The 13,338-nt window shown below is 36.4% G+C and overlaps 1 protein-coding gene across 2 annotated transcripts; it reads right to left on the minus strand.

Moving 5' to 3' along the window:
* Positions 1 to 364: 364 nt before the first annotated feature.
* LOC126600199 (uncharacterized) lies at positions 365 to 6,373 on the minus strand. 2 transcript variants are annotated; one of them, XM_050266762.1, is made up of 18 exons: positions 6,010 to 6,364; positions 4,796 to 4,897; positions 3,892 to 3,974; positions 3,658 to 3,742; positions 3,472 to 3,558; positions 3,180 to 3,241; positions 2,854 to 3,047; positions 2,705 to 2,765; positions 2,348 to 2,525; positions 2,106 to 2,144; positions 1,935 to 1,996; positions 1,751 to 1,787; positions 1,542 to 1,591; positions 1,389 to 1,455; positions 1,198 to 1,273; positions 981 to 1,060; positions 824 to 892; positions 365 to 615 (listed from the first exon to the last, which is right to left on the minus strand). In XM_050266762.1, the coding sequence occupies exons 1-18, from the start codon at positions 6,082 to 6,084 to the stop codon at positions 556 to 558; spliced, it is 1,467 nt and encodes a 488-aa protein (XP_050122719.1). In that variant the 5' UTR covers positions 6,085 to 6,364; the 3' UTR covers positions 365 to 555. The 2 variants fall into 2 exon arrangements, with proteins under 2 accessions (XP_050122719.1, XP_050122720.1); XM_050266763.1 differs by lacking the exon at positions 4,796 to 4,897 and having other exon boundaries at positions 6,010 to 6,373.
* Between the last annotated feature and the right edge of the window lie 6,965 nt (positions 6,374 to 13,338).

Genomic DNA, 13,338 nt, shown 5'->3' on the forward strand with positions numbered 1-13,338 from the left:
GACCATGACTAAGAGTCAACTCTTCAACTTTGTACAATAAAAAGAGGTTGATCCGCTTTTCGAGAAGTATTAAGGAGACCCTCTCAAAAGTAAGAATTATCGTGAATTATCTGCCACCTCATATTTTTTATACAATATTTTATAATGTTAACACAAAAATTAATATTAAATTGTTAGATAGCAGAGAGTTCATATGAGTCATGCTTTTGAGTCTCCTTAGTATTTCTCTCAATTTTTTATCTATTAGATTGGCACGTTAATAAATGTAGTATGTCATCAATTCAATGTTGATCGTTAATTTCTGCTAAGTAATCCAGACTTTTCAAGAAAAATTAATAAAAAAAGAAAATTTATAAATTCAAAATTTTAGAAACTTGATTTTATTTATGGTAATTATTAAACGGGTTAAACCCAATGTTACAACAAAAAACCAGGGATCCACCAACATTTTGTGGATCAAAGAATGCTGAATTTTCAGAGTATGTAATTTTTCTTGTATAACAATTTAACTTCTAAACTGTATTCATATGAACTAAACCCAATTACAGCTTTCCCTCATTGCACTTGACAACCCTGCTCTTCCGCTCGAAGATATACCAGTCCCCGGTGTATTCTCTGCAGACCGAAAAATGGATAAGAAACCGCCTAATGACACGAACAACAGAGCTTCGCAGCTCTGTAGTTCATACGCCATGGCGTTGACGTATGAACTTATTCTAAATGAGATCTCAAACAGCATGTGTTTGTTGAGAAGTATAATTCATCGGTAGGCCTTACGTGTCCATGTAATCGCTAATGCAAAGACGGGAGAGAAGTAAAATACCTCTTTTGTGTCTCGCAAGCGTAGAAGATCCAACCTTTCATGAGGACGCCGGTTTGATAAGGAAGCAAGCTGCGTCCAATCATACATTAATGGCGTTAGTAACATGATCGTGCCCTCAATATACTAACGGTAAATGAACAGAAAGTTATAAGGTTACCCAAAAGCTGAAGCGTTCAGGATCTTGTAGTGAAGGCATCATCACTTCCACACCGAGAAGTCTCTCAAGTCGTCTTCGATCTGCAAAGAGACGGTCATACATTAAAAGTGGAATATGGGATACCAACATAAAAATAGGGGCAGAAACCATTTTCATGGAAACTGGCAACACATGTATACTCTCGAAAAAGACCATACGTCGTCCCTGAGCATTTTACCTTGACGTGCTGCTCTTTTACCCCGCGCTATCCATGATCGAGCATATTCTGCTGCATTTCTTGCCAATTCCTGCAACTGTACAGACATAGAAGTTAAACCACTGTGCACAACCAAAATGATAGGAAAACAAGGAATGACATTATCGTCCATCTTCCCATTTCGAGAAACCAAAGTATCATCATAAACTTACTTCTTCTCTCGCTTCAGACCCTTCTGGTGGAATGTCTTGCACCCATTCAATCTCTGCAACACGGTATCTGAAAAGCACATTAAAATGACAAATATATTTAGCAAGATGCCAAGAACAGTTACTGGAGGCTGAATGAATAGCTAGACAACTCACCCATCTTGGTCCCAAGATCGAATTATGCAAAACCTTCGCCGACTTTCAATCTGCTTGAAGTTTTATTGTTATAAATATATGACTGGCTCTATGAAGAGGAAAATCACAAAAAACAGTATGCCACGAAACATAAAGGATAATCGTTCGTTAAATGAAAAGTAGACCAGTTTTAGGCATTCAGTTTAAGTAAAACGGCACTAGTATCTAACCTCTATATAAAAACGCCCATCTGGAAGTGGCTCACACCTACATAGATAGTAATTAGTAAAATAGTTATAAGAAAAAAAATCTATAAAATAGAAGTATTAAGAGGCAACATTCATAGTGGAGTTTACAAATGACATTCTGCATAATATAAACTTAAGAAGGAAAGAAGGATGATGAAAGACATACTCGGTAATTTCCACTTCGCAAGCAAAATCAGCTATTGAACCTGTTGAAGAATCAATGATAACCTATAAAATACAAGAAAGCCAGAGTCAGTGAAAGTTATACTTCGTATCAAACTTCATATAGGTACAAAATGTTGAAAAGGAAAGAAAAGGACCAGTGACAATAATCTACCATTCCCATCCGACGATTGCCTTCCATTATCCTCCTTACCTGTTGTTTAAGTAACAAGTTAGTTAAAAACAAAATCTATGTTTATTCTATACAAACACATGGACCATACAAATGTACCAAGTTGATAAACAAAAACTTTGCCAGATAAGTTTGTCAACATAGTTCTTTTGCATAAAATATACCTCTATGTCAATATTTTATGAATGTCATATGTGAAAACTATAAATTGCTAAGCAACTTACCATAAGTCTATACCGCGGTTCAAAAATGTGCAGCGGAAACTTCTGGAATGGGAGGACAACATCCATTACAAAGAGAGGCATCAAATCAACACCAAAGTTTGTCATTTGGTCATTCTCTAACTTCCTTTCGGCAAATTCTTCTGGGAAGTTCTTTTGTATAATGTCATTGAGCGTAACACTGGCAAAAATGAAAATAAAACATTGCATGATGAACATAACAAGGTGAAATCCTGAACCGTTGCCAGGATGTTCAGCCACTCCCCAACTAAAAAAAAGCATGGGCACAAAAAACCATAAAGCAATAATTCTGATGTCAAATGATACAAGTCATTCAAATATTATAAATCAGCAATTTACCTGATTGCGCACGTTCGAGGACTAATGAAAAGAACTGTTCGGCACAAAGGACATTTGTTACCTAAGATAATTAACACAAGTCAGAGAAAGAAGAAGAGAAAGATATATACAAGCTCAATTAAATAGAACAATACCAGCAAAACACTCACCTCGATCCATTGACTGAAATAGGCATGAACGACAAAAGGAATGCCCACAAGGAGTTGTGACAGGTTCGTATAGTAATTTTAAGCATAGTGTGCAATCAAAGTCATCACTGCGTTCTGCTTTTCTATGGCTTCTCCTCCCTGTGAAATTAGCTCGTATTCTCTCTAAATTCTGGAAAGATTCCTGCAGATGATTGCTACAGAATACCACATAAAAACAAATTAGAAATTCACAAACAGAATCTCGTACAGCCAGTGGGTTTGAATAACATATAATATCTTATATCCATTTATTTAGTAATCAGGAAAATGAATAGCGTTATTATTACCTAAAAGGATTAACCTGAAGACCCGAAAGAATAACATCACGGGCCATTTCATATTTCTCCAACTGCCAATTCAAATGAATGCAAACTAATCAATCACAAGTGAAAAGGTGCAAGGGGGAAACTAATCATTGCAGAGAAAAATAATAATAAATAGTTGTAACCTCATATCCAATATGACAAAAATTATGAAAAGGAGCCACACAGCGTGACAAATTTACAAGTAATTAACCACCGGTTGCCTCTTCCTCTTAAGAAAAGTATAAAGGTAAAATAAATAGCAACACGTTCTCACCAAAATGAGAGTTTCGGCCTTTAATATGTACGCCTTTTCTGAATTACTTCGAAGGTTGACTAACTTCTCTGCATCCTTTAATGCAAGCTGAAGATTTTTTAAGTTCTTTAGAATGTAACCAACGGCTATCCGGTTGAAAAAGACACTTGTTTCCTAATACATAAACAGTGAACCAATAAGACATACTTCAGCATGTGTTGTGGGATCCAATCCAGTCCGTGCTTTATATTCAGAAGCCGATGCTGGTATGCGTTTAAGGAATTTACTGATCCTGCTTGAAATAAGGTTAACAAAACATATTACAAACAGTGTACAAAATTAGGTCAAAATTCATCTCAAAGATGCTTGAGAAAAGCAGCATAGCCTAGACAGTGAATGGCAGAAAAATTAAGGTAAAAGAATATAATATATAAAATTAACCTGATGTAAGCAGCACTTCGGTTGGCAAGAATAATTGGATCACATGGTTTAATGTTATTGGCTCTGGAGTAACAATTAATTGCCTGAGGATATGAACTTGATTAATCAGCAATGGACAAACAAGAATTCAGAGAAGCTAACCGAAAAAATTTCAGTCTAAAACTTAAAACTCATGAAATTACACAAAATATTAAGCAGAATGATAAAGAGCTAATGATCATTCCAGTCACCAAGAAAAATGTATCATTTGATTGTAACAATTTTTATTTCCTAAAGTAATAAGCATGCCAATAGTGGCAACACAGTATCAAGGAATACTCCGATGATAATAACGACAACAATAACAGTACTACAATAATCCTTCCCAAACTGATAACCCTTGGTGCCCCTACACTAAACAGAGCAAGAAGGAAACCACCACAACAAAAAGGTTTAAAAACAAAAAATTACATGTCCCTTCAGTTGACGGAAGAACGACATTGGTTGCAATACCATGTCTTCTTTTGTCAAAACTAGTACAGCATATAATTACCTCTTAAGGAATATAATCAATAAACACTGACTCTCTGCTTCCCGTATACTCCTCTAAGAATCTCATATCAACGACATCTACCTGATCACAATCACCATTTCCAATAAAACTAAGGTTACTAAAAGCCTTGGTCATCTAAGGAAATCCACAAATACAATGGAAGAAGATTATAGTCATCCCTCATATCAGTCCTCACACCTCAAATAGTTGGGTAAGACTTAGTAGGTAACTCCAAAGACAAGGTTTCCTAGGATAGTTGCAACAAATTAAGAACACTAATAAACCATATCGTGTGGATTTTAAAATTTAGAAGCTCACATAAGAAGATAATGTACACACTCAGAATGAAAGTGATTGACACTAACATATCACCTCCTCAAAGCGATTCTCCCGAAATGACTGATTTCCATTCTTCACAAGATCAAAAATGTGACCAAATATGTCCCGGGGCAATGATGGCTCTCCTTCATTAGCCTGCATTTCAGACATTGCCATACCATTAGATTCACCTGAACTCAAAACTAACTCAAAAATATAGTCTATTAGCTAAAAACACAAAACGTGAGTTTTTAAACTTAAACTCACTCCTTTCTTTTCTCTCCCTCCTCCCCTCTCACTTCAAATATATCTCTCTTTTCTTCTTTCTCTCTCCCCCTTCTCTTTTTTTTTTTTTTTTACCTTTTTCGTCTCTCCTTCAATTCGCTCTCTTCATTCCCTCGTTCTTTCTCTCACTCCTCTTCCTCTCTATCTCCTCCGACCTTCTCACTTCTTTCTCTTTCCTCCAATCATCTCTTACTTTCTTTCCTCCTCCCTCCTTTTTCTCTCTCGACCCCCTTTTTATGGATCTTTTTGTCCAGTTTAAGTTGTAAGGTTTAAAAATTTTAAATCGCATACCAAACAAGTGTTTGAGTCTTAAAGAAAATTGTTTTCAAGAAAAATTCTTAAGAAATGTTTTGAAAAATTATAAAAATTTTCAAATAGGATACCAAACAAGCCCTTAACATGCCGAATGTTCCGCAGTTTAAATTTAGCTCAAAAGTTCGAAAAAATAAACAACCAACCAATGGCACCAGCTATATAAACCAATGAAAAAAAGAACGTGAGTTCGACATGATACTCTATTTAAATGGATACAAAGGAAAGAAAACAAGCAAACTATAATAATCAATTTGTTTTTTCATGAAATCTTCGTAGCAGCCAAACACTACAAACAAAACTTGAATCCAATGAATGATGAAAACTCCGTTCTTCGAATTCATTGGCAAAGAAAATGCCTGGAAAACACAAGAAACTTCAATCTCTCCACCGAACTAAGTTCCCAAATTACATCTACCAAGCACGTTGCAGCTAAAATTTTCTCGTTTCCTCCACTCCTACAGCTTTAAATTATTAAAAAATATCAAGCTTAAATTTTAATTTCTCCCACATGTTCTTCTTCCATCGATCAAATAACTAACAAAATCACGTTTCCATCGGAAAAATAAACATAATCCAGCTACAAATTACTCAAATTCTCCTCATTTTCCCACATTTTCTCAGCAGCCAAACAGGCCAAACAAAAATAACAGAAAAGAACGCACGCTCACCGAAATATAGTCCTCGACGTCGGCAGGCACGTCGGTGCCGAATCCGGACGACGACGGCTCGGGCTCGCCGGACATGGAGGAAGCCGAATCGAATCCAATCCAATCCGCAGAAAAAATCTTGAAAGTTCGAAGCTTTGAGAGAGAGAGAGAGAGAGAGAGAGAGGGAGGGTGAAGACCGAGGCTTTAAAAGCTCGGGGGAAGCGCTTATAGAGAAGCGAAACAGTTGTGAGTACGAGTGCTGCTTCTGCATGCTTCGTGTTCGTTTCTGTGCCCCTTCATTTCACTCGCGGACCACATTCCACGACGTCCTCTCCGCGGCTTTTCGCTCGAAGCGCTTTTTTTACTAGGGGCTTTTTTGCTTCCTGTTTCCGGATCCTCTGTGGCCCGTTCTATCCGAGCTCGTGATCGCATCCCGTTCTATCCCGCTCGATTTAAGTAGGAAGACGAGTTATCACTAGTCCGGTCAACGTGTCATACCTTCATTGGCTGATATAATTTCCCGGACTTTTTCTCCCGGGAAGCACTTAATAAAAAAAAATTCACTAACAATGTAGCCACGTGGACAAGAGAGTTTTTAGTGTATTTGATATAGGGCAGAACACGACATATTATATACAATTGGAGAGATTTGAAAATAAAACTTTTTCCTATTGCATAATAAGTTATATCGGTGCAATCGATCGTGCAAGTCATAATTAAAAGTCGAACGCCACAAATAATTAGTTATTTTTTTCTTATGAATGCAACAATATATTTATAGAAGGGTTGAGAAGTTTGGGCCCAACAGCGTAATAGACCTAATGATTTGATATCGATGACTTTCTGCTTACAAGTAATGATGGATAATTAAATCGTAGTATTAAGCGATAATAATTTTTAAATATTTATGAATGTGACCAGAGCATTGTGAGTAGTTATGTTTCAAACGTTTGGAGGAACATGAATGAGTTGGATACAGAGTGTAAAAGCCGTCTTGGTCTTAGATCACCTTTTGCTGGTTGAAACGGCAACCGTCTTACAAATACAATAAGACAAAACTCGTGTCTAAGTTATCAACTAACCCCAATCTTAATTCTTAATCATTATATTAGTGAATCTATGTGAGTTGGAATGAAGACCAAGAATTTACAAGTCAATAAAAAAATGTGGGTCAAAATTTAAAAAAAAAAACATTTAAAGAAAGCCCAAGAAGAATGAGGAGTACGAGAATTTTTCAGTGTGCCGAGAACATAATCTGAAACACTATAATTGGTTTAAAACTTAAAAAAACTAAAAAATTTAGTCTATGACACTTGGTATTCCACTGTGTATTCTCAGCATACTAAAAAATTTCTCGAATAATACAAGCTAGGGTAGATTTGGGTAGGAGTGGATTTGGATCCTCTCTTGAGCTAATGGAGAAGATCCTCCTAACCCATCATCGTGGACCGTTAGATTTTTATCCAACGATTATAATTATTATAACTTTAAAGGGATCTCCTTTTTTGTAACCGTTGGATAAAAATTCAACGGCCTAAGATGATAGGTTAGGAGGATGCTCTCCATTAGCTCAGGAGAGGATCCAAATCCGGTAGGAGTGAGTTGGGATTATGTGGACTAAGGATTTTAGGGTGGTGTTTGATTGAGATAAGGCCACGTTGACCTGGTTATTTCCACATTATTTTTTCTGTCCTTTTGGTTTTACTATTGTTATTATTCTATTTTTAAATTGATATGCAACTAAGCATCTGTCTTTGTCTTAATTCAGGCCTGCTTTCCCACACAAAAAGAACACTTAGTTGGTTTGAAAGTTAAAACTGTTATTGTGGAAAGTAGTGCTGTTTATAAGCGTTTTTAGATAGTAAAAGAGTTTCTAAGTTGTTTTGCTAAGTAGTTATGGTTGAAATGGTATTTGGGTAAATTATATGGCAAGTTTCGTATCAAAATCTGGTTTGTGGTTCAAAGTGATCATTTGATCTAACAATCGATGTTCTAAAAAATTTCGCCTAACATTGTCTAAGCTCTGCTTAAGTGTTAAACGATTTGTCATCACCTCGATTAATTCATGGTGTTTCAAACTGTAATAAAAATGCGAAGTTAAATGCATAAAACAAACGAGCAAGATTTAAATCTTGTCTTGTATTGTATTGTATTGTCGCTATGAATTTGGAATCAATTAAACTTGGTCGGCATCAAGTGTGTCTTTTTCTCATCAGGCATAAATGATTATCTAATGAAAAAAAGTATCACTCCAATGAAATAGGTGAATAGGCAAAATTTTATTTTATATTTTTTTTCACCTTTGATATTTAATTTTATCTTTTATTTTTTACTTTTTTCCCTTACCATATAGAATACAGGTTCGTTTCGACGTGTTTTTAAAATGACTGAAAACTATTTTGATGAAAATGTTTTTGAGACCAATCCTTAGTAAGATCCTAAAAAAAAACTTGAAATATTTTCTACAAGAAGCACATATTCGGTGGTTCTTCCAAAAAAATACTTAAAGTGTTTTTGGAACTCAAAATCAATTTCACCATAAACGTTTTTAGTCATTTTAAAAGCACTTCCAAACAAACTCATTTTATTATAAATAGATGTGTGAGGTCGAGTTTTGCCTACACATATAGAAGTAGTCAATTGTCTATGTAGCTCATGAAAACGAATTTGACTATTCGTTTCCAAACAAACTCATTTTATTATAAATAGACGTGTGAGGTCGAGTTTTGCCTACACATATAGAAGTAGTCAATTGTCTATGTTAGGTCATGAAAAGGAATTTGACTATTCGTTTGCCTACTTCAAACTGTCATCTTTTAGTCGTTTGTCTAACCGCACTTTACAATGACTTTTTTTCAAGTACAAATAATACTCTTACAATGAGGCCTTGTTTGGTACACTGTTTTAGGCATCGGATAGGACTAATAATATGGAGCCGGATGTTTGACGTCCATATATATTAAAAGGTAAAAGACTGTTTACTACCCTTATGTTTCGTGGTTTTCAACATTTAGTACATCAAGTTTTTTTCATCTCAGATTCATACCTAAAGTGTAAATTTTGGGACAGTCTCATACATCCGTTAGTCAAACTGTTAAATCTGCCGTTAATTGTGACGTAGCGCCCGTGTGGACAATGAATGGGCGCCACGTGTCATCCATGTTTTTTTTTCTTTTCTTCTTTTTCTTCCTTCTTCTTCTTCCTCCGATTGCAACTTTTTTTTTTTCCTTCTTCTTCTTCCTTCGACTGCAACTTTTTTTTTTCTTCCTCCTTCTCCTTCTTCCTTCCTCCTACTTCCTTCCCCTTCTTCTCCTTTTTCTTTATTCTTCCTTCTCCTTCTCCTTCTTCTTCTTCTTCCTCCAAATCTAGGGAAGTTTTTTTTTTTTTTCTTCTTCCTCCTTCTTCCTTCTTCTTCCTTCTCCTTCCTCCTTCTTCTTCCTTCCTCTTCTTCCTCCGAATCTGGGTTGCACATTCGGTTTTTTTTTCTTTCTTCTTTCTTCTTTCTTCTTTCTTCCGCTTCCTCCTTCTTCCTCATTTCCTTCTTCTTCTTCTTACTCCAACTGCAACTTTTTTTTTTTTTTGAGAAAGATGAAGAAGAAGGAAGAAAGACGAAGGAGAAGAAGGGGAAGGAAGAAGGAGGAAGGAAGAAGGAAGAAGAAGAAGAAAAGTTGCAGTCAGAGGAAGAAGAAGAACAAAGAAAAAAAAAACCTTCATCTTCCCCAGATTCGGAGGAAGAAGAAGAAAAAGAAGGAAGAAGGAGAAGAAGGGGAAGGAAGAAGGAGGAAAGAGAAAGGAAGAAGGAGAAGAATGAGGAAGAAAAAAAAAAGTTGCAGCCAGAGGAAGAAGAAGGAAAAAAAAAAAAACCAAATCTGCAACCCAGATTCGGAGGAAGAAGAAGAAAGAAAAAAAAAAAACCTTCCCCATATTTGGAGGAAGAAGGAGAAGGAGAAGGAAGAAGAAGGAAAAGAAGGAGAAGAAGGGGAAGGAAGAAGGAGGAAGGAGAAGGAAGACGGAGAAGAAGGGGAAGGAAGAAGGAGGAAGAAAAGAAAGAAAAAAAAGTTGCAGTCGGAGGAAGAAGAAGAAAGAAGAAAAGATTAAAAAAAACGTGGATGACACGTGGCGCCTATTCATTGTCCACATGGGCGCCACGTCACAATTAACGCAGATTTAACAGTTTGACTAACGGATGTATAAGACTATCCCAAAATTTACACTTTAGGTATGAATCTGAGATGAAAAAAACTTGATGTACTAAATGTTGAAAACCACAAAATATAAGAGTAGTAAACAGTCTTTTACCCTATATTAAATAGTCATCGGATTAAATAGTCCTGCCCCACCTATTTTATGCGGTGTACACCCGCTTAGTTGTACACTTTGAAACCACTGTATTATTTAGTCGAGTAGAAAACACTCTTGCTGGCTTGCTCTCTCCATCCCTCTCATCGATATCTCTCTCTCGTCCCTCTCGTATCGCTTACTCGAGAATCTCATGTTCTTCTTCTTGCCTCTTTATTCTCCCCCTCCTATTTTTCTTGCAATTTTCCGCGGCGATTGCTGGTGGGATTGCTGCACGTAATTGGAGAAGAGGTAGAACGAGAGTTGCTGGACGTCGCGCTGGGCTTCTTCCTTGAAAGCCTTATAAATGAGCTGATCCTCGTCCAAGTCGTCGCCGCCACTCGACATTGATGGGGATCATGTCCCTCTCTCTCTCTCTCTCTCACAACTCAATTTTGCAATTTCAAATTTCGAATTTCTGAAAAATCCAAAAAAATTGTGAATGTAGAAGGATCTGAACTTGTTTTCCACCAGAAAATTGAGATCCAATTATATCACACAACTATGTATTTACACCGATTATGGTTGGCATTCTGTTCAAATTGTTTACCACTAGAAAATTGAGAGATTTCATATGGGTTTTTGGATTAAATAGTAATTGATTTTTTGTTATGAGGTAATTAAACTCAAAATTGTGAGAGAATTCATCTGGGCTTTTGAAGGAAATTGAAGGTGGTGATGGATTGATGATAGATTTAAAATTAGGTTTTCTTGGGAAATATTTCAAATTGGGAAAGATGATAGGTTTTCCTGGGAATTGATAATGGGTTTTGATGAGAATCGATAATAGGATTTCAAAATTATGAAAGGTTTCATCTGGGCAATTTCATCAGGGAAAGATGATGGAGAGAAGAAGCCGATGACCTAGGTTTTTTTTTTCTTACTCTTATACCAAACACAATATAAATAATATGGTAATTAGTCTGATATTACACCAAATGTCCGACTAATTTAGTCAGTCATATCCGATGACTATATATCTTATCCAACTGAAATAGTCAGTACAGTCTAAGCTGTCTAACGAGGCCTAAAAGGTACAAATAAAACAGTCAATCCGTATTGAAATAGCACGAGATACCTCTTTATTTGGTCTCACTTGTTAGAAGTCTTTGTTTGGTCTCACATGTTGTAAGGTTGTGTTATTGTAGGTTATCATTTGGTCTAATATGATTTTATGTCAGTTTTACTTGTTGATACGTTTAACAAGTAGGTCTAATACGACAATGTTAATATGTTCCACTTTTAAAATATATTTCATTATTTCTTAATATTCTACTTATATAGATTGTTATACAGTCTTTCTCATCTACCAGGAGAGGCACTCACATGAGATGCCCATGTGGAAAACAAAAGCGAAATTGAAATAACGTAAGGGCAGTGGCTGATTCAGGATTTTAAATTCGGGGGGATCCCTAATGAAGGTCAAAAAATTTATAGACAAAATTAACATTGAAAAGTTAAATATAATACATTTCATTCAAAAATCATAAGCAAAACAACATTACAAGCTATAAAATCATAATTCAAGTGTCCACGACGAGGTTTCATAGTCTGAAAATGTTCCATGATAGCTTCATTACCAATATATGAAAAGCCATATTTCTCAATGTAAACAACTAAATTGTCACTCAACCATCTTTCTGAACAAATAGATGGTGTTATTGGGCCAATTGTTAAAAATGGTCCTATTTTCTTTCGGACAATACTTGGGTACCGAACAGTCAGTACCTAATTTCACTGACTATCTATGTGGCCCAATAAGTTTGAACCATCTGTCAATCCAAAGACATTGTCATCTCTGTAACCAAACACAAATCCATGATTTAAACCAGAGACCAAACAATAGTCTTTTTCCTCTCCAACAAGTTTGCCAAGATCTTCACAGCCGGCCACCATGAACTCTTCGACTCCACCATTTCAAGACGTCACCAATCTTGTCCTCCACAGCCACGTCGAGCTCGATCATCGCCATTCGTAATCCTTGTCGTCACAAGTTGGCAACATCCACGTCAAACCCACATAGCTGCGTCGTCGTCAAACTCATTGCAGTGGTTGGAAGAGGGATTGGGGTAGGAGGGGGGAGAGAATATGGAGGAAAGAAGATGGGCTGAAGAAAATACCATAGCCATGGCATGAAGATTAGCAGACATCGAAGAAGAAATGTTCTGTTTGGTATTGGGTTTAAAGGGGTCCCGAAATGACACGCCCCGATCCCAATATTCCCCAATTACTAGGATAGGCACGTACTAGCCGACACCCGAGGATGACGAAAGCCATTTGTTGAATGCACTAGGACTAAAATATGAATAACATAAAAGAAATTTAAATATAATTAATGTGCAAATGAGGAACGTGTTCAGAGCATACAACTAACTAAAACACTAAAAGAAATAATATAAATTTGAATGAATAAAAGAATGGGTCTTACACCTAGAGAACTCGAAGGTGCCGATGCGGAAGTGCCTTGATACCGGGATTGTATGCCTCAGTTCTAAGTCCTGAAGGGGGCACAAAACAAACATGAGTGGACCAAGTTGATATATATATAGTAAAACAGTTATCAACATACTAACCCCCGGGTTTTATAAAAACACATATAGCATGATAAATAAAATAGGTTTTCCGAAACCTAACATATCGTGTAATGTCTCAAATCATATCTCGTATATATCGTAATCACTAGTGAATGTCCAATATCCCTCCAAGCCCCATGCCAGCTCCTCGTCTTTGTGCCAATTGCCAGAGGAAAATCACCCTCAGGCCCCGTGCCAGCTCCTTATCCCTATGCTAATAGCCAAAGGAAAACTATCTTCAGGCCCTATGCCAACACCATAACAGTCGCCCGGGACGGAATCTATCCCTCGTCCCGTAATGGAATTGAGACCACTGGGTAAGTACAAAGTTATTGAACATACATTTATTTGAAAAGCAACTTCATAGTATAAAGTCATCCATCATCTATACTATCAAGAGGTGTTCTAAATATGTTATAAATAGTATATCGTCATCCAT

The sequence above is a fragment of the Malus sylvestris genome, chromosome 14, assembly GCF_916048215.2.
Source record: "Malus sylvestris chromosome 14, drMalSylv7.2, whole genome shotgun sequence".
NCBI lineage: Eukaryota > Viridiplantae > Streptophyta > Magnoliopsida > Rosales > Rosaceae > Malus > Malus sylvestris.

Coding starts and splice junctions, on each gene's coding strand:
- LOC126600199 (XM_050266762.1), bottom strand. CDS start 6,084: ATGTCCGGCGAGCCCGAGCCGTCGTCGTCCGGATTCGGCACCGACGTG. Junction 4,898..6,009: donor ACGTCGAGGACTATATTTCG/GTGAGCGTGCGT, acceptor TCTGAAATGCAG/GCTAATGAAGGAGAGCCATC. Junction 1,997..2,105: donor GCAATCGTCGGATGGGAATG/GTAGATTATTGT, acceptor TGTATTTTATAG/GTTATCATTGATTCTTCAAC.